This window comes from Mobula hypostoma, chromosome 25, assembly GCF_963921235.1.
Source record: "Mobula hypostoma chromosome 25, sMobHyp1.1, whole genome shotgun sequence".
NCBI classification, from domain to species: domain Eukaryota; kingdom Metazoa; phylum Chordata; class Chondrichthyes; order Myliobatiformes; family Myliobatidae; genus Mobula; species Mobula hypostoma.
Window position 1 is genome coordinate 19,243,556 of NC_086121.1, and position 19,523 is coordinate 19,263,078.

General features: G+C 44.2%; 2 protein-coding genes across 4 annotated transcripts in view; one reads left to right on the forward strand and one right to left on the reverse strand.

The window, feature by feature from the left end:
• zgc:154075 (uncharacterized protein LOC556929 homolog) overlaps window positions 1–5,517 on the reverse strand; it is a 243,784-nt gene extending 238,267 nt beyond the window's left edge. For both annotated transcript variants that reach the window (XM_063033371.1, XM_063033374.1), the window contains exon 1: window positions 5,484–5,517. In XM_063033371.1, the coding sequence (XP_062889441.1) occupies window positions 5,484–5,501 (18 nt within the window). In that variant the 5' untranslated portion in view covers window positions 5,502–5,517. The remainder of the gene's footprint in view (window positions 1–5,483) is intronic.
• Window positions 5,518–5,763: 246 nt separating this feature from the next.
• si:ch211-222l21.1 (prothymosin alpha) lies at window positions 5,764–9,601 on the forward strand. 2 transcript variants are annotated; one of them, XM_063033375.1, is made up of 5 exons: window positions 5,764–5,941; window positions 7,600–7,674; window positions 8,061–8,139; window positions 8,366–8,466; window positions 8,787–9,601. In XM_063033375.1, the coding sequence occupies exons 1-5, from the start codon at window positions 5,897–5,899 to the stop codon at window positions 8,853–8,855; spliced, it is 369 nt and encodes a 122-aa protein (XP_062889445.1). In that variant the 5' UTR covers window positions 5,764–5,896; the 3' UTR covers window positions 8,856–9,601. The 2 variants fall into 2 exon arrangements, with proteins under 2 accessions (XP_062889445.1, XP_062889446.1); XM_063033376.1 differs by lacking the exons at window positions 5,764–5,941; window positions 8,366–8,466; window positions 8,787–9,601 and adding an exon at window positions 7,004–7,271 and having other exon boundaries at window positions 8,061–8,105.
• The last annotated feature ends 9,922 nt before the right edge of the window (window positions 9,602–19,523 follow it).

Sequence of the window (19,523 nt, forward strand, 5' to 3'; positions counted from 1 at the left end):
CCTTGCTACCCTTCTTAAACAACAGAACAACATTAGCTACCTTCCAGTCTTTGGGAATTTCACAAGTCCTCAGAGCCAATCCATGCTCTGAGTTTATCCACCTAACCTGTTAAACCCCATGCATTGAAATAAATTAAGTTTAACTGGGTATTCCTTTCCCTGCCTTTACTTGGCCCTGGCTATCCTGATTACTAAACTTGCTCTCACCAGCTACTGCTTTATCCTATGACTTGCTCCTGCTCAGAGTCCCGCCCACCAATCTAGTTTAAACCCTCCCATGTAGCACTACTAAACTTCCTTGCAATGATATTGGTCCCTCTCTGGTTCAAATGTAACCCACCTTCTTGTATGGGTTAGCTCTACCCCAGAAAGATCCCTGTCATCTTAAGAACCTGAATTCCCTACCCACAAATTCATCTATTTCTGACCTCATTAACATGAGGAACTGTGAATAATTTGGAGATCACTAACCACAACATATTGCATCTTAACTTCTTATCTAACTCCCTGTATTCATTCTGTAGCACCTCATCCTTTGTTGTGTTGCAGAATGGCTTGCTGAACTTAGTCTCCATGTTGAAAAACTGGTCACCAGCATGTGTGAAATTAGGGCAAAGTATTGCCTATCAATAGAAAGAAAGTTTGAAAACCTTACACATAATATCAAAATAGTTTTAATAGCATGAAGGCATATACTAGAGAAAACAACTCTCTCCTAACAATCAACAGGAAGAGTTTATCACATTTGGGGTCATGTACTATACTCTTGATTGGAAAGTCACACTTTCTAATCAGAGCTATGTGTTGCACAATTTATTTAAACAGTATATTAAAAGAAGCTTTTAAAACCCTACAGCGAGCAACTAAAAGAATCATTAGGAGGGAAAAGATAAAATATGAAAGCAAGCTAGCAAACAATATGAAAGTGGATAGTAAAAAGCTTTTTCATGTACGTAAAAAATAAAAGTGAAATGAGAGTGGATATAGGAATGATAGAAAATTAAGCCAGAGATATAATAATGGGGGCGAAGAAGATGACAGATTAACTAAATGAGTATTTTGCATCAGTCTTCATTGTCAAAGACACTAGCAGTGTGCCAGATATTGAAGGGTGTGAGGGAAGAGAAGTGAGTGCAGTTACTATTAGAAGAGGGTGCTTAAAAAGCTGAAAGACCTAAGCGGTACATAGGTCACCCGGACCAGATGAACTTGTCCAAAGGGTTCTGAAAGGGGTAGCGGTAGAGATTGTGGAGGCATTAGTAATGATCTTTCAAAAATCATTGGACTCTGGCATGGTTCCAGAGAACTGGAAAATTGCAGAAAGAAGGAAAGCAGCAGAAAAAGACCAGACAGCCTGACTTCAGTGGTCGGAAAGATGTTGGAGTCAATTGTTAAGGATGGTTATGGAATACTTGGTGACACAGGACAAGATTAGACAAAGTCAGCATGGTTCCTTAAGGGAAAATCTTGCCTGATGAACCTGTTGGAATTCTTTGAGGAGATTACATGTAGGATAGATAAAGGAGATGCAGTGGATGTTGTATATTTGGACTTTCAGAAGGTATTTGACAAGATGCCACACATGACACTGTTTACCAAGTTAAGAGGTTATCGTATTTCAGGAAAGTTACAGGCATGGTTAGAGCACTTATCCTTATAAGTGGAACAAGTGCTACACCTGCCTTACACTTCCTCCCTCACCACCATTCAGAGCCCCAGACAGTCCTTCCAGATGAGGCGACACTTCACTTGTGAGTCTGCTGGTGTGATATACTGTGTCCGGTGCTCCCGGTGTGGCCTTCTATATACTGGCGGGACCTGACGCAGACCGGGAGACTGCTTCGCTGAACATCTACGCTCTGTCTGCCAGAGGAAGCAGGATCTCCCAGTAGCCACACATTTTAATTCCACGTCCATTCCCATTCCAATATGTCAATCCATGGCCTCCTCTTCTGTCGAAGTGAAGTCACACTCAAGTTGGAGGAACAACACCTTATATTCCGTCTGGGTAGCTTCCAACCTGATGGCGTGAACATTGATTTCTCTAACATGCCTCTCCTCCCCTTCTTACCCCATTCCTAATTTTTATTTTTAATTTTTTTCTCTCTTTCCCTCGCACAATAACTCTGTGCCTGTTCTCCATCTTCCTCTAGTGCTCCCCTCCCCTTTTCTTTCTTCCAAGGCCTTCCATCCTATGATACGCCCCCTTCTCCAGCCTTGTATCCCTTTTGCCAATCAACTTCCCAGCTCTTAGATCCATCCCTCCCCCTCCAACTTTCAAATCTCTTACTATCTCTTTTTTCCGTTAGTCCTGATGAAGGGTCTAAACCTGAAATGTCAACTGTACTTTTTCCTATAGATGCTGCCTGGCCTGCTGCATTCCACCAGCATTTTGTGTGTGTTGCATGGTTAGAGCATTGGCTGATTTATAGAACACAGCAAGTGGAAATAAAAAGGATCCTTTTTCTGGTTAGCTGCCAGTGACGAGTGGTGTTCCACAGGGGTTGGTGTTGGGACTGCTCGTTTTATGCTGTATATAAATGATTTAGATGATGGAATAGATGGCTTTGTTGCGAAGTTTGCAGATGATATGAAGATTGGTGGAGGGACAAGTGGTGTTGAGGAAACAGGTAGGCTGCAGAAGGACTTAGAACGATTAGGAGAATGGGCAAGACAATGAAATACAAAGTTGGAAAATGCATGGTCATGCACTTTGGTAGAAGAAATAAATGTGCCCACTATTTTCTAAGTGGGGAGAAAATCCAAAAATCTGAGATGCAAAGGGGCTTGGGAGTCCTTGTGCAGAACACCCTAAAGGTTAACTTGCAAGTTGAGTCGGTGGTTAGAAAGGCAAAAGCAATGTTAGCATTCATACGAGCGCAGGGATGTTATGCTGAGGCTTTATAAGGCACTAGTGAGGCCTCAGCTTGAGTAATGTGAACAGTTTTAGGCTCCTCATCTAAGAAAAGATGTGCTAGAATTGGAGAGGTTTCACAAGGATGATTCCAGGAATGAAAGGGTTATCATATGAGGAACATTTAATGGTTCTGGGTCTGTACTCGCTGGAATTTAGAAGGATGAGGGCAGATCTCATTGGAACCTTTTGAATGTTGATAACCCTAGACAGAGTAGTGTGGAAAGGATGTTTCCCATGGTGGAGGAGTCTAGGAAAAGAGGGCACAGCCTCAGGCATCCATTTAAAACAGATGTAGAGAAATTTCTTTAGCTAGAGGGTGGTGAATTTGTAGAATTTATTACCACAGGCAGCTGTGGGGGCCAGGCCATTGGGTGTATTCAAAGCAGAGCTTGATGGGTTCTTGATTCGACACAGCATCAAGGGGGTTAAGGGGTTAAGGCCAGGCAGTGGGGCTGAGGAGGAAAAAAAAGGATCAGCCATGATTGAACAGCGGATCAGACTCGATGGGCCAAATGGCCTAATTCTGCTCCTATGTCTTATGGATGAGAACAAAATACACTTCGAAGAAAAAAATCCAATTTCTGTGGTAGAACATAAAGAGAGTGATACATTCTGAAGGATACAGCATTTTTCAACCTTAGAATTCCTCATATTTACTCCATCCACAAGGAACAGGTAACCATCAGAATGCTGCTAGGTCATCACAATTAACATGCTAACCCAACAGAAATGTCAGGAACTAAATTGGATCGATGGGAAGTTACGGCAAAACCTGACCATGTTATTCTTCTTCGGATTCTGAGGAGAATCTGAGATCTTCGTGGTCTGTGTGGTTTTACATTAAAGCCCCTTCCTAGAGAATCAAACAAACTAGGTGTTTTTTGAAGATACTAATAGGTGTTTTTGCTGTATAAATCAACAGCAATATCTGGCTTGATTTGAATCTAACCGGAAAATATACTGTACTCACTTTAAATCGGAAGACTGAGGTGAAAGGCCAAGACGAACTTAGTTAAGCAGTCTTAGTTAAAGACGATGCTTTTAGTTTAAAAGCATTCTAACATAGAAACCTCACGTGACTTTAAATGTCAACCTTGCCCGGCGATTGCTCGGCTCGTGGAATAAAGTGAATCAGCAATGACTTTGTCGTAAAGTTTTGTTACAGGGCGAGTTTAACATTACTGTTCTGAAGTGTCAAGTAGACTCCCGATCTGCTCTAGGCTATGTTGCAACAGTTTCGATTTGCGTGACAGTTGGAAACCATGTTCATAAATCAAAACAATAGCGACTTCTTCTCGAGTAAGCAGATTGCCAAAGGCGGGAAAATAAAGAAATACAAGTCGCTGTAGAGTCAGTAAAACCTGTTGCTGCACCAGGTAAGAAGGTTTTCTTGTCAGTTAACCAGAGCGAAAGAAATTTTAAAATACAACATACATAGCAAACGTGTACTTAGTACTTCCTTACAAGTAATTAAGAGATGAAGTATGACAAATTGTAGAATTCACATTAAAAAGTGTGATGTGACGTGTAAAAAGGTCAAAGCTTAGTCAATTGTTTAAATCTTCCCCATCTGACTATTCATATGAACGTAAGTCCTCCATCAAAATAAGAAAATGTAAATGTAGGTGTGCTGACACTGCCACCGCACTGTGATACAAGTCAGAACTCGCTCAGGATAAGTTTCCATTTTGCTATCATTTGGCGCTCGAGTGCAGGCGAACCTATCCCGCAGCGGTCGAAAAGATTAGTCTAGTGTGGAAGAAAACGTGAAGGTGAGAATTGCACCTGATTAAATGTAGCAAATTTAGCAAATCGTGCCACGCCAAATTAGTGTCAGGAAGCAAGGCCGTTCATAGTTTTCATATCAGAGGGAAAAACATTTAAAAATTGCGGATCGCGTTGTCTGTACTAACTTAGGTCTCCAAACAGGTAACTTCTAACTCCCGACTGAATGGAAAAGACTCATTTTGTATACTTCATCGTGTTAATGTTAATAATTTATGGGTTTAAAGTTATTCGGCGTTAATTTTAAACCATTGTTTTAAATGGCAAAGTACATATTTGGATGCTGTTGTATTAAGTCGTCATCCTTAAGGATTCAAATTAAACCTTTAACAGTGGTTGGCTGAGTCCATCATAATATTACGAAATGGATTTTATCAATGGTAAGCGAGAAAAACAAATTCCAGTGCCAATCTAGCTGTAAAACTGGCGCTTAAATAAGTCTACTGGACAGTGGCGATAAGTAGATGACCTTTAAAAAGGAACCAATTACGTTAATCAAAAAGCTAAGCTATTGCGAGGGATTACCAATGCGAATGAAAGGAAGGCAAGTCTTCACACTGCCACCAATTAAAGTGTAGCATTTTAAAAAATTGACAGACAATGGACCAGTAGAAGATGCCAGGTCTCAGCGTTATTAAAAACCATAGGCGGAGCGGCACATTTTCCAATTGGAAGTTCCCTCGGTTGGGGAAGGAGGAGCAATGATCAAGAGCAGAAGGCGAACCCACAAATCATAGAACCCACACTTGCAGCGCTGGCGAGTTGACCCAATAGGAATTACCTGTGTCGGGGCAGGCATCTCCGGGCGGGTCAGACTGCGAGAGAGAGAAAAGGAAAATAATAATTAACATACAGCCAATCAGGGCGAAAAGGGCCGTACTTCAAAAAAAGGCACTGCACCAATCGGAGCCAAATGTATTTGCATAGCTCCAATCAACAGGAGGGGAGGCGGTACGCCGTGTTTAATGGGCAGTGTGAGGAACGAATGGGGGACGGGGAGGGCGTGGCTGCGTGTCCGCCAGCGAAGGTATTAAGAGTGTGAGCGCGGCGAACGGCGCCTCATTCCTCCTCACAGCGTGTGTTATACAAAGGAGATCTGCTGAGGGAAATATTTATAACCACGGGATAATTCAGCCTCTGCCTACTTCACTTTTTTTCCCAATTACATATTTATATATCTGAAATTTGCTTAGAATGGCTGATGCAGTAGTGGACACCACCAAAGAGGTTAGCCCCAAGGTGAGTTTATATATTTTTACCAAAAACGTAATTGTGAAATTATCCGAAATTATTCTTGATGTTAAACCTTCCTCGTGTTCCCTTTGTTATCTCAAATTTCTCTTTGTGTGAATTGTGCGAATAACCGGTACTATCTGAAAGTGCAGGGATAATTTTGGCAGGGTAATTTGTGGGTTGAGGTGGTGAAGTTTGCTCCGTGTGGATTTACTTTATTTTAATAAAGTTGAAAACTTAATTAAGGAAGAATGTAAACAGTACGTGCGATCTCCACCTGATGTCCCAGAGTTGCCGGCTTCACCGGAGCGCCTCCGCTCAGCGCTGGTTCTCTGAAGTTACCGACTTTCCCGCGAGATTACACGGAGACTCGAGTCCGACCGGCCACCGGGACTCGGAGCGAGCCGGGTCCCGCCGCGGCGAGGCCGGTCTCCAGAGACCGCTCCGCTGGCAGGGGTGCCGGAGGGTAAACCGGCGGGGGTGGTGGTGGTGGTGGAGGAGGGCGACGCCGCGGGTCGGTGGTCCTCAGCCGGAGCCGGGCTGCGGCGCCCAGACCCTGGGAACCGCGCCGCTCCTGAGGGGAGCGTTCACTGCACATTGTTCCCGCCCTCGCGAGTTCTGCCTCGCCGTCCTCTCTTCGGCTCGTCCGGGGGGAATCGTCGCCTCCATCCATCCCGGGACATCCCTTCCCGTGTGTGTGGGGGGGGTCCGCCTCCCACATCTCCTCCAGCCGGTCCCCCTCGAGCGGTCCCTCTCCACGCTTCCGATTGTTAGTACCCGGTGGTATACGGACTCACCCGGTGTCCCTTCGCTTCCGTTTGATAAAGGTGGGGGAGGAATTTGCGTGTGGCGCCCGGCCGCCGCTTCCCGCTCTTTACTGCCGCCGGTTTTGTTTTCTACGGGGGGGGGGGATGTGTGTCGAGGGAACGGCGGGAGAGGAGCGCGCGCACGGGCTGGCGAGGCGCGCGCCCGCCTGCTGCCTGCCTCGCTCGCGCGGAAGGAGGCGCGGTTTACCCTCCCCCATTGGAGGGGGGAGAGGGCGCTGGGAAGTGGGGGTGGGGGAGAGACCGGGGCAGAGCGCGCATGCGTGCGCGGCTGGGGCCCGAGCGAGCGCGGTGTAAAAGCGGAAGGAGCATCGTTGCGGCCACATGCAGCCCTGCAGCTGCGCCATTGCAGCTCGCAGCGTCCACCGCCATTTGCGAGGTCTCGGCCGGGCGAGCATGTTCGCTCCGCTTCCAGTGGAACTCCGCAGAATCCAGCACAAGGCACCAGTTGATCATCTTTTTACTCCTCGTGCCACAGCGAATAGTTAAGGATTGCACGATCTTTAAACTTGGTACGAACAGTTTAGAAATCGCCTTTTAGCATTTATAATTACTCGTGGGATGCAAGCGTCTTTCTCCTTTAGAAACCTATTATTTTATGGAAGGTGCATGGCGCACTAAATGCGCGTTGATGTTGATACAAGTTTGTTGGTATGTCCGGGAAGGATTTGGAGCGGAGCCGAGTTTCCAACCTCGTCTGCTGCGATATTAGTAAACGGAAGTCTGCGCATAAGGGTCTGTATTACAATGAACAGGTTTCACGGAGCTAAACAGAGTCTCCTGCCGCCGGAAGAATTTTTGAATTTGCGTTTCTGAACGTTTTGCTTTCTGGATTTGCAGGACCTAAAAGAAAAGGCTGTGGAGGAGGCAGAGAAGAAAGAAAATGGGAGTGGAGATGCCCCAGCGAATGGAACAGTAGGTATTAAAATGGGAGGGGCGGGGTAAAGGGGCGAAGCGAGTGTAACTGGCCACATTTTGTAAGAAGCGAAACCTTCTCACCGTTTACCTGGTAACTTCGTTCACAGGTTAGATTGTTTTTTTTGCAATAAAACCAACTGCATTTCAGGTGGATCGTCACTACCAGGCTTCGGTGGTGCTTCTTCCCCCACCCCCGACCAAGCAGGCCTCAGAGAGCCCAGCCTGTATTGTCAAAAACACCATTTTGCTCAACTAAGTGCAGTGGCATTGTATCACATCCACGTGACTGATGTGACAGACATTCTAGAGTCTCTAGAATTTTCCAGAGCTTGCATCTGAACGCCTTGAACTTAACCTTGGTATTCCTTGATTACTTATTACAGGAGGAGGAAGAGAATGGAGCTGATCATGCTGATGAAAATGCAGAGGAAGTAGATGAGGAAGAGGATGATGAAGAAGATGGTATGTATTCATGATACTGTTGTAGTCAATTTTGTGTTCTATTGGAGAAGGGTGTAGTATTTGCATGAGTACTTCATGCAGTCTGTTAAAATGATCAATGCAATTAACATTAGAAATAGGGGATCAATGATTCCACTGGCAATGCTATCATGATGTATTGTAAATTCATGTTCTGGTTCGTGCATTTTGTGTTTAGATTCTGTTAGTAACCTGTTTTATTTTCTAGCTGAGGCTGAAGGTGAAGAGGATGGTGACGAGGAAGAAGGTGCTGAGGAGGAAGGTGATGAAACAGAAGGCAATGCGGTGAAGCGTCCTGCAGAAGAGCAGGTTTGTAAAGATATTTAAGTGATTTTTAATTACGATTTGAAATGTAGAATTTGTCATACATCAAGTCATAATGAGCTGGTATGTGTTCAAAGTTCCATTGTCAAATGTGCCAGTTCTTTTGACTGCTGATTCTTGAGATCTCAAGCCCCTTGGCCATGAGTATGATTTGGGTTGGGGTACAATAGGGACAAACTTAAAGCATGTAAAAGGTATGCAGTATGAGAAACTGATTCTGTAGAAATGTGAGGGAGTGGATTTTTTGTTTCAAGTCTCCAAGCGGCAGTTTTCTGAACACTTAATTTCCTAATTTGTTCCTCTAGGATGAAGTTGAAAGCAAGAGGCAAAAGTCAGAAAATGGAGAGTCAACAAAACCCAAGACAGAAGCTTAAACATTCCTTTGTTTAAATTTTTATATCTTGATGTTATGGTCAAGTTCAAAATGTAGAGAGTGTGCTTTTTTATGTACATTTGCAGAGTGGGTTTTTATATTGTATTGTACAACTGGTTCTTGAAACACCTGTCCAAGGCATTGCTCTGGGGAATATTTGTTTTTTATGAAGTTATTTATTAATGGTCTTTGTACAACCATGTTTGTAATGGGTTTGAATGCTGTAATAAGTTTTGGGTCTGTTTCAAAATGGGTTTAGAACTTGAATTTGTACATTTCAGAAGCACACACTTTACTGTTTACTGACCATTTTCTTATTTCAAGAAAAGAAAATAATTACTGCCCTTTTTTCTTTTTGTAAATTGTGCTTAGGGTAGAGGTTCATATGCAATGAAGACCAAAGATATAGGTCATGCTAACTTGGGTAGGGGAGGGAAATTGGTCTTCTATTCTGTACAAAAATGAGATTAAAAAAAACAAGAAAAAAAGGCTTTCTTCAAACTCCACAGTTTTGTTGTTAATGTTTGTGGTGCAGTACATTTCTAGTGAAAATTGACAGGGTCAATTTGTAAATTTTGAACTCATTGTGATGTATGCTTAAAACCCATGGTTTAAAGAATTGATTAAATTAGTATCATTTTTCCATATTGAACAAGGTTTAAATTTGTATACCTCATTAGTTCATGCTTGACCACTACTTTGTATATTCTGGTTAAGTACTATAAATAAATCTGGGTTTTTTAAAAAGTAGTATTACAGATTGTTTACAGTGCACACAGCAGCATTCCTTTGCTTTCTCTATCACTACCTTTACCTCTTCTCATAAGGAAGCATGAACAGTAACAGCATAGCTATCTGCAGACCAGTGTTAGAATCTGGAAGGTGGCTGAAAATGAACAGAATTTAGCTATTTCAGAAAGGAAATGCAGACTGCTTCTTGATTCAACACTTGAGTCAAACAACCTTTTGTGCTGATTTCAGATGGAGAACAAGTACACTATTAAAGTTTCTGGAAGTAGATGTTGGGCAGCTTTTGAGGTAAAAGTGGTTGTTTCAAATTTGGCCTTTCAATTGGTGGTAAAATATTTGTACAAATTAAACAGTATATTTGGAGACCCTGGATAAGAGATTAATCATATCTGATTAGAAAATGGTCTTCCATTTGATCTTAATTACAGAATAATGGTGTACAAGTCAAGTAAGGAACCTCTTATTCCTTTACTTATGTAATTTTCATGATTTTTCTTTCAAATCCAGGAATTGGCCCTCCTTGGTTCTGCATTGTACAATTAATATTTTTCTATTCTTGATTTGCATTGGATATCTACTCCAATCATATTCTACTGTATCATTTTCAGCTTTCTGTAAGGTTAAACAAGTTATATAATCTTAAATACTGGTGGCTGATTAGAAACATGAATCCTGATTCTGAAGTACTTTTATTGATCTTTTTACTAGCCTCAGTTATCTGTTTGGCTTTCTCTAAATACAGTCTAGCACTTCACTTCAAATTAGCACAATTGAAGTTCCACCGTACTCTCTCTCGATACAAGGGACCTATCTTGGTTTTTGATGCTGTAAGCTGTTTTGATAAGATCAGCTCAAGTTCAAGTTCAGCTCTTAATGCAGTAACTTCAAATTGCAATGTCAAAGATGGAATTCTTTGGCTTCAAATATTTAAAATACTGCCTGACCTGGCATGTCAAATGGTTGTCAAATTAAAGTAAGTGATACCTGATTTTGTCCCTTAGACCAACAACTAGTTATGTATTTCTAGTCAAGTATAAAAGCATCTAGCTTTAATGCTGAAGAAAGGATAGTGGGTACAATGTCTGTATATTACTCTGTGGTAGTTCTGGCAGCTGAATACATAATTGACCGCAGGGTGTTTGGAAGCTACCCAAAAGCACTGGGCTTTTCATTTGGCTCAAGCCACTAGCTGAGTGTTAAAGGTAGGTAAAATAAAATACAGCATTTGGTAAAAAGATGTGCTTACATGACAAGCAACACACATCAAAGTTGCTGGTGAATACAGCAGGCCAGGCAGCATCTCTAGGAAGAGGTACAGTTGACGTTTCAGGCTGAGACCCTTCGTCAGGACTAACTGGAGGAAGAGCTAGTAAGAGATTTGAAAGGGGGAGGGGGAGATCCAAAATGATAGGAGAAGGCAGGAGGGAGAGGGATGGAACCAAGAGCTGGACAGGCGATAGGCAAAAGGGATATGAGAGGATCATGGGACAGGAGACCCAGGGAGAAGGAAAAGGGGGAGGGGGGAAACCCAGAGGATGGGCAAGGGGTATAGTCATAGGGATAGAGGGAGAAAAAGGAAAGAGAGAAAAAGAATGTGTATTTATAAAGAAATAATGGATGGGGTACGAAGGGGAGGTGGGGCATTAGCGGAAGTTAGAGAAGTCAGTGTTTATGCCATCAGGTTGGAGGCTACCCAGACGGAATATAAGGTGTTGTTCCTCCAACCTGAGTGTGGCTTCATCTTTACAGTAGAGGAGGCCGTGGATAGACATATCAGAATGGGAATGGGATATGGAATTAAAACGTGGGGCCACTGGGAGATCCTGCTTTCTCTGGCGGACAGAGCGTAGGTGTTCAGCAAAACATAAAGGTATTTAAAATGATGAGGGGGATTGATAGAGTTGACGTGGTTAGACTTTTTCCATTGAGAGTGTGGAAGATTCAAACAAGAGGACATGGGTTGAGAATTAGAGGACAAAAGCTTAGGGGTAACATGAGGGGGAACTTCTTTACTCAGAGGGTGGTAGCTGTGTGGAATGAGCTTCCAGCAGAAGTGGTTGAGGCAGGTTCGATGTAGTCGTTTAAAGTTAAATTGGATAGGTATATGGACAGGAAAGGAATGGAGGGTTATGGGCTGAGTGCAGGTCGGTGGGAATAGGATAGGGTAAGAGTTCGGCACGGACTAGAAGGCCGAGATGGCCTGTTTCCGTGCTGTAATTGTTAATGGTTATTTGGGGGCCACTACCAAATTTCCTCAACCGTCTGAGGTGAAAGAGGAGCAGTTGTGTCTTTTTCACCACAGCTGGTGTGTACAGACCACGTGAGGTCCTCGGTGATGTGGATGCCAAGGAACTTAAAGCTGTTTAGCCTCTCAACCCCAGATCCATTGATGTCAATAGGGGTTAGCCCATCTCCATTCCTCTTGAACTGGCTCCTTTGATTTTGCGACATTGACAGAGAGGTCGTTTTCTTGAGACCTGTGTGTCAGAGAGATGACTTCTTCCCTGTAGGCTACCTCGTTATTGTTTGAGATAAGTCCAATCGATGTCATGTTGTCGGCAAATTTAATTAGCTGATTAGAGCTGTGGGTGGCGACACAGTCATGGGTATACAGGGAGTAAAGGAGAGGACTCAGTACACAGCACTGAGGGGCTCCTGTATTGAGAGTCAGAGGGGTGGAGGTGAGGGAGCCCACTCTTACCACCTGCTAGCGATCTGACAGTAAGTCCCAGGATCCAGCTGCACAAGGCTGAGGTCTCTGAGCTTCTTGTCAAGCCTGTATGAAACTATGCTGTTGAATGCTGAACTGTTGTCCAAGAACAGCATTCTCACATAAGCATCCTTCTCCAGATGTGTAAGGACAGTATGTAGAGCAGTGGCTATTGCATCGCCTGTCGATCGGTTGTGTTGGTAGGCGAATTGTAGGGGGTCCAGTTTGGGTGGTAGCAAGCTGCAGATATAATCCTTGACCAGCATCTCAAAGCGTTTGCTTATTATTGAGGTGAGTGCGACAGGACGCCAGTCGTTCAGACATGTTATCTTGGTCTTTTTTGGTACAGGGACAGTGGTGGTATGTGTTATGTGCTTTCAGGTTCTTGTATCTACTCCCTTGTACTTCATCTTCCCCTCCACCAGACCTTCTTGCTCTGACTTCTCATCTTTTTTCCCAGTCCTGATGAAGAGTCTTTGCCTGAAACATCGACCATTTACTCCTTTCCACAGATGCTGCCTGGTCTGCTGAGTTCCGCCAGCATTTTGTTTCCGTTTCTTGTATCTTCTGCCCAATCCAATGGGAGAGGGGAGAAGACAGAATGTCTGGGATGGGTGGGGTCTCTGATTATTGGCTGCTTTACTGAGGCACTGATACTGCAAGAAATATTGACAGAGTATATCAAGGGGAGGTTGGTTGTGGTGAAGTGTGTCCAGAACTCTACACTTTCTTGTCATGCCAAGCTATGATGCATCCAGATAGAATGCTTTATATGGTGCATCAATTATCTAGCCTTGCGAGGAAGTAGAGGCATTTGTGGGCTTAGCCATGTTCGGACCACAATAGGCCATTAATGATGTTCATTCCTAGGAAATTGAAGCTCTCAATCCTCTCAACTTCAGCACAGTGGATCCAAGTCACTTCTCAAGTAGGAGTTGATACTCTCAATACTTCATTACAGTGGATATAAGTGTCACTGGACAATAGCCATTGACGCAGGTTACCCTGTTCTTCTTTGGCACGAGTATAATTAAAGCCTGCTTGAAGTAGGTGTGTGCCTCAGACTGTCAAAGCGAGAGGGTAAAGATACCGGCGAACACTCCAGCCGCTGATCAGCACAGGTCCTTAGTACCTGGCCAAGTACTCCGTCTGGGCCAGATGCTTTCCGTGGGTTCACTCTCCTGAAAGGTACTCTCACGTTGACCTCAGAAGCTGAAGTCACAGGGTCACCAGGGGCTTCGGGAGTTCGTGAAGGTCCCTCTACATTTTGATGTTTCAAGTATCTTGGATCCAAAGGGTCGTGTTGACTCCCAGTTCTCAGAGTCTGTTGAAGACTTTACTTGGAATTTTAGTATTGAAGGCTGAGCTGTAGTCAATAAACCATAGCCTAATATAATTGTCTTTACTGTCCAGATAACTGTAGAGTCAGGGAGATGGTGTCTGCAGTGAGTGAAATGCAAATGTTTAAGGTTATCTGGAAGGCTGAAGTTAATGTGTGCCATTACCAGTCGTTTTGAAGCACCCCGTGATGGTGGTTGTCAGAGCCACAGAGCAGTAGCATCAAGATGGCTGCATTGTCCCAAATGGTTTTGAAATTGAGGGCAAACAACAGGAATTCTGCAGATGCTGGAAATTCAAGCAACACACATCAAAGTTGCTGGTGAATGCAGCAGGCCAAGCAGCATCTGTAGGAAGAGGTGCAGTCGACGTTTCAGGCCGAGACCCTTCGTCAGGACTAACTGAAGGAAGAGTGAGTAAGGGATTTGAAAGTTGGAGGGGGAGGGGGAGATCCAAAATGATAGGAGAAAACAGGAGGGGGAGGGATAGAGCCGAGAGCTGGACAGGTGATTGGGAAAAGGGGATACGAGAGGATCATGGGACAGGAGGTCCGGGAAGAAAGACGGGGGTGGGGGGACCCAGAGGATGGGCAAGAGGTATATTCAGAGGGACAGAGGGAGAAAAAGGAGAGTGAGAGAAAGAATATGTGCATAAAAATGAGTAACAGATGGGGTACGAGGAGGAGGTGGGGCCTTAGCAGAAGTTAGATAAGTCGATGTTCATGCCATCAGGTTGGAGGCTACCCAGACGGAATATAAGGTGTTGTTCCTCCAACCTGAGTGTGGCTTCATCTTTACAGTAGAGGAGGCCGTAGATAGACATGTCAGAATGGGAATGGGATGTGGAATTAAAATGTGTGGCCACTGGGAGATCCTGCTTTCTCTGGCGGACAGAGCGTAGATGTTCAGTAAAGTGGTCTCCCAGTCTGCGTCGGGTCTCGCCAATATATTAAAGGCCACATCGGGAGCACCGGACGCAGTATATCACCCCAGTCGACTCACAGGTGAAGTGTTGCCTCACCTGGAAGGACTGTTTGGGGCCCTGAATGGTGGTAAGGGAGGAAGTGTAAGGGCATGTGTAGCACTTGTTCCGCTTACATGGATAAGTGCCAGGAGGGAGATCAGTGGGGAGGGATGGGGGGGACGAATGGACAAGGGAGTTGTGTAGGGAGCGATCCCTGCGGAATGCAGAGAGAGGGAGGGAGGGAAAGATGTGCTTAGTGGTGGGATCCCGTTGGAGGTGGCGGAAGTTACGGAGAATAATATGTTGGACCCGGAGGCTGGTGGGGTTGTAGGTGAGGACCAGGGGAACCCTATTCCTAGTGGGGTGGCGGGAGGATGGAGTGACAGCAGATGTACGTGAAATGGGGGAGATGCGTTTAAGAGCAGAGTTGATAGTGGAGGAAGGGAAGCCCCTTTCTTTAAAAAAGGAAGACATCTCCCTCGTCCTAGAATGAAAAGCCTCATCCTGAGAGCAGATGCGGCGGAGACGGAGGAATTGCGAGAAGGGGACGGCGTTTTTGCAAGAGACAGGGTGAGAAGAGGAATAGTCCAGATAGCTGTGAGAGTCAGTAGGCTTATAGTAGACATCAGTGGATAAGCTGTCTCCAGAGACAGCGACAAAAAGATCTAGAAAGGGGAGGGAGGTGTCGGAAATGAACCAGGTAAACTTGAGGGCAGGGTGAAAGTTGGAGGCAAAGTTAATAAAGTCAACGAGTTCTGCATGCGTGCAGGAAGCAGCGTCAATACAGTCATCGATGTAGCGAAGGAAAAGTGGGGGATAGATACCAGAATAGGCACGGAACATAGATTGTTCCACAAACCCAACAAAAAGGCAGGCATAGCTAGGACCCATACGGGTGCCCATAGCTACACCTTTAGTTTGGAGGAAGTGGGAGGAGCCAAAGGAGAAATTATTAAGAGTAAGGACTAATTCCGCTAGACGGAGCAGAGTGGTGGTAGAGGGGAACTGATTAGATCTGGAATCCAAAAAGCGTAGAGCTATTAGACCTTCCTGATGGGGGATGGAAGTGTATAAGGACTGGACATCCATGGTGAAAATAAAGCAGTGGGGGCCAGGGAACTTAAAATCATCGAAAAGTTTAAGAGCGTGAGAAGTGTCACGAACATAGGTAGGAAGGGATTGAACAAGGGGGGATAAAACAGTGTTGAGGTATGCAGAAACGAGTTCTGTGGGGCAGGAGCAAGCTGAGACAATAGGTCGGCCAGGACAGGCAGGTTTGTGGATCTTGGGTAGGAGGTAGAAACGGGAAGTGCGGGGTGTGGGAACTATAAGGTTGGTAGCAGTGGATGGGAGATCCCCTGAGCGGATAAAGTCGGTGATGGTGTGGGAGACAATGGCCTGGTGCTCCTTAGTGGGGTCACGATCGAGGGGTAAATAAGAGGAGGTATCCGCGAGTTGTCCCTGTGCCTCGGCAAGGTAGAGGTCAGTACGCCAGACTACAAAAGCACCCCCCTTATCGGCGGGTTTAATAATAAGGTTAGGATTAGTGCGGAGGGAGTGGAGAGCAGAGCGTTCCGAAGGAGTGAGGTTGGAATGGGGTCAAGGTGCGGTGAAGTCGAGACGGTTGAAATTGAGGGTTGAGCTTTGTAGGTGGTACAAAACCCTGAGTATCAGGAAGTGACTCACTCAAGGAAGATATTCAACCTTTCTTTCACTTGTTGTAGCCACTGTTTGTACATGACTGATCTAGTAGAGATTGTGGTGAAAGATTAAACCCCCCCCCCCACCCCCCAATTGTCTCCATGCTCAGAATGTTGATTTGGAGATAGCAGCACAGGTGAATCTCAGAGTTGCATCTTTGCTCCCTGTCTTCCTCTCTTTATACCCATGACTGTGTGACTAAGCACAGCTTGAATACCATCTACAACTTCACTGACAACACAACTGTTGTTGGCCAAGTTATGGGTGGTGGTGAGTCAGCATACAAAAGGGAGGTAGAACAACTGGTTGTGTGGTGTTGCGTAAGCAACATCATGTTCAACATTAACAAAAGCAAAGAACTGAATGTTGACTTCAGAAGAGGGAAGTTGTGAGGTAAGGTGCTAGTTCTCATTGCTGGAGAGAGTAACTAGCTTCAAATGATTGGACATTTACATCTTAGATGGCCTGTCTATTCCGATTGCATATTTTACAACCACAAAGAAAGTATGCCAGTTTCTTAGAAGCTTAAGAGGATTCTTAATGTCACCAAATGTTCCAACAAACTTCTACAGATGCACTGTTGAAAATATCCTGACTGATGGCATCTTGCCTGGTATGGTAATCCCAACTCACTGTTACCATTGATCAGGAGATTCAGAAGCCTGATGTCCCCCACCGTCAAGTTCAGGAACAGCTACTTTCTTGACAGCTCAGGTTCTTGAACCGACCTGCACATGACAGTACACTTGACTTGACCTGACAGATTAGTGATTAGACTGTACCTTTCCCTCCATGATGTGAGCCAACCCATTAAGTTCCTCCAGCTTCTTTGTGTATTGATTAGACTCTCATGTTGAACTTGGCCAATCCCTAACACTTTTGTGACAGGAATGTCATAAGTCCATGCTGCTGTCCAAGTCTTTCTGTAAGCAGATAAGGATTGTTTCAATTCCTGAGAAGTGATGAATGGAAATGAACAATTTCTGATAATTCTAGTCTTATGATGGTAGGATGATCATTAATAAAAACAGCAGAAGCTAATTAGGTTTAGCACAATATGTTGCAATGACAATTGTGGTTAACTTCCAACAACCCCATCTTTGAGTGGTTAACTTCCAACAACCCCATCTTTGAGTAGAGTATGACTTCAGTTACTGAAATGCTTTTTTCTTTGACTTAAGCTTTGTGAGATGCCCTGATGCCTTACTTTGTCAAATTTTGCCCTGATGTCAAGGGCAGTAACTGTCACCTCACTTCTGGATTGCAGTTCTTTGGTCCATGTTTGTTTCAAGGCTCTGACGAGGTCTGAAGGAATTTCAGGATGTATGTTGTATACACTTCTCTGACATTAAATGTATCTATTGAAACCTATTGTGGTCTGGTGCTAAGGGATCCTAGCAAAACCAAATTGGGCATTGATGAGCAGATTAGTGTGGGCCTCTTGATAGCATTGTCCACATCTTCCATCGCTTTGCTCAGGGTTTTGAATATTTCACTCGTGCCTTTCCAACTTTGGGCCCAGACATTATAGAGAATGGGGATGTTCTTGAATTCTCCTCCTCCTATTAGCTATTTACTTTATACTTTATTGTCGCCAAACAATTGATACTAGAACGTACAATCATCACAGCGATATTTGATTCTGCGCTTTCCTCTCCCTTGATTACAAATATTAAATATTAAAAATAGTAAAAATTAGTAAATATTAACACTTTAAATTATACATCATAAATAGAAAACAGAAAAATGGAAAGTAAAGTAGTACAGAAAAACCGAGGCAGGTCTGGATATTTGGAGGGTACGGCCCAGATCCGGGTCAGGATCCATTCAGCAGTCTTATCACAGTTGGAAAGAAGCTGTTCCCAAATCAGGCCGTACGAGTCTTCAAGCTCCTGAGTCTTCTCCCGGAGGGAAGAGGGACAAAAGGTGTGTTGGCTGGATGGGTCGTGTCCTCGATTATCCTGGCAGCACTGCTCCGACAGCGTGCAGTGTAAAGTGAGTCCAGGGACGGAAGATTGGTTTGTGTGATGTGCTGCGCCGTGTTCACGATCTTCTGCAGCTTCTTTCGGTCTTGGACAATGAGATGCATTAAGATCCTTTGGATCTGATCCACAGGCCATGAGACTGCTGATTTCATCCTGTGACATGCTCTTTCTGCTGCTTAGCATGTATATATCCAGAACTAAAGCCTAACTACAGTGGCAACTCATTTTACATACAACTACTATTGGTCTCCGCATTCCCTCATTGAACCGGGGCTGATGGTAATAATGGGCAGTGATATATTAGGCCATAGTTACAGATTGCATTGATGTACATTTCTGCTGCTGATCCCCTGAAAAACCTCATCAACACCCAGTTTTCAGCTGCCAGATCTGCTCCAATTAGCAAAATTGTTATACTACTCATTATCAGCCTGGCCTGCTGAGTTCCTCCAGCATTTTGCATGTGTTGCTTGGATTTCCAGCATCTGCAGATTTTCTCTTGTTTATGCCACTCAATATGACGGAGGGGAGCTTCAACATGAAGACTGGACTTGGTCTCCACAATATGTTCATTAGTTACATCTACCAGTACTATAACGTACAGATGTATCTGCCATACGTAGGTTTATGAGGACAAAGTCAAGTAGGATAGCACATCACTGGGTTCAAGACTGACCTTTTGTTTTCTATTAACACCTTCTTTAACTTGCTTTGTCATTTCATCTCAGCTACCTTTCATTCCCTTTTACCACTAATACCTTCGGGACTCGTCACGGTGCTATAAGGCCACCTTTGGTGATGGGACAGTGAAATCTCATAATCAGAGTGTAATTATACCCCTTTTACCTCCATTGTCACACTTCTTTTCTCCCGCTCTCAGAATAAGGATGGCTTTCTCCTTGTCTTCAAACTTTCTGCTACCACCTTCCCCACAACTCCAATGGAAAGCCATCATCCTACCTCCTTCACTGACCCTTAAATGTTCCAAACAACCTAGCACAATTAAGAATGACAGTAACACTTACAGTAAATCCTGAGAATTAATTTTAAAATATCTGGACAGATTAAAAATAGCACACAAGCTTTGTTTCCTATACATAGACTTAATTGTCTTGTACACTGTATTTTACTCTAGGAGAAAATTTTTTTGTGGAAAGTCCTGCTTAGTCATAGAATTACAAAGGTTGGCATTCTACAATGCTGAATTATACTTCCTTAGATT

Coding starts and splice junctions, on each gene's coding strand:
- si:ch211-222l21.1 (XM_063033375.1), top strand. CDS start 5,897: ATGGCTGATGCAGTAGTGGACACCACCAAAGAGGTTAGCCCCAAG. Junction 8,140..8,365: donor AGAGGATGATGAAGAAGATG/GTATGTATTCAT, acceptor TTTATTTTCTAG/CTGAGGCTGAAGGTGAAGAG. Junction 8,467..8,786: donor AGCGTCCTGCAGAAGAGCAG/GTTTGTAAAGAT, acceptor TTGTTCCTCTAG/GATGAAGTTGAAAGCAAGAG.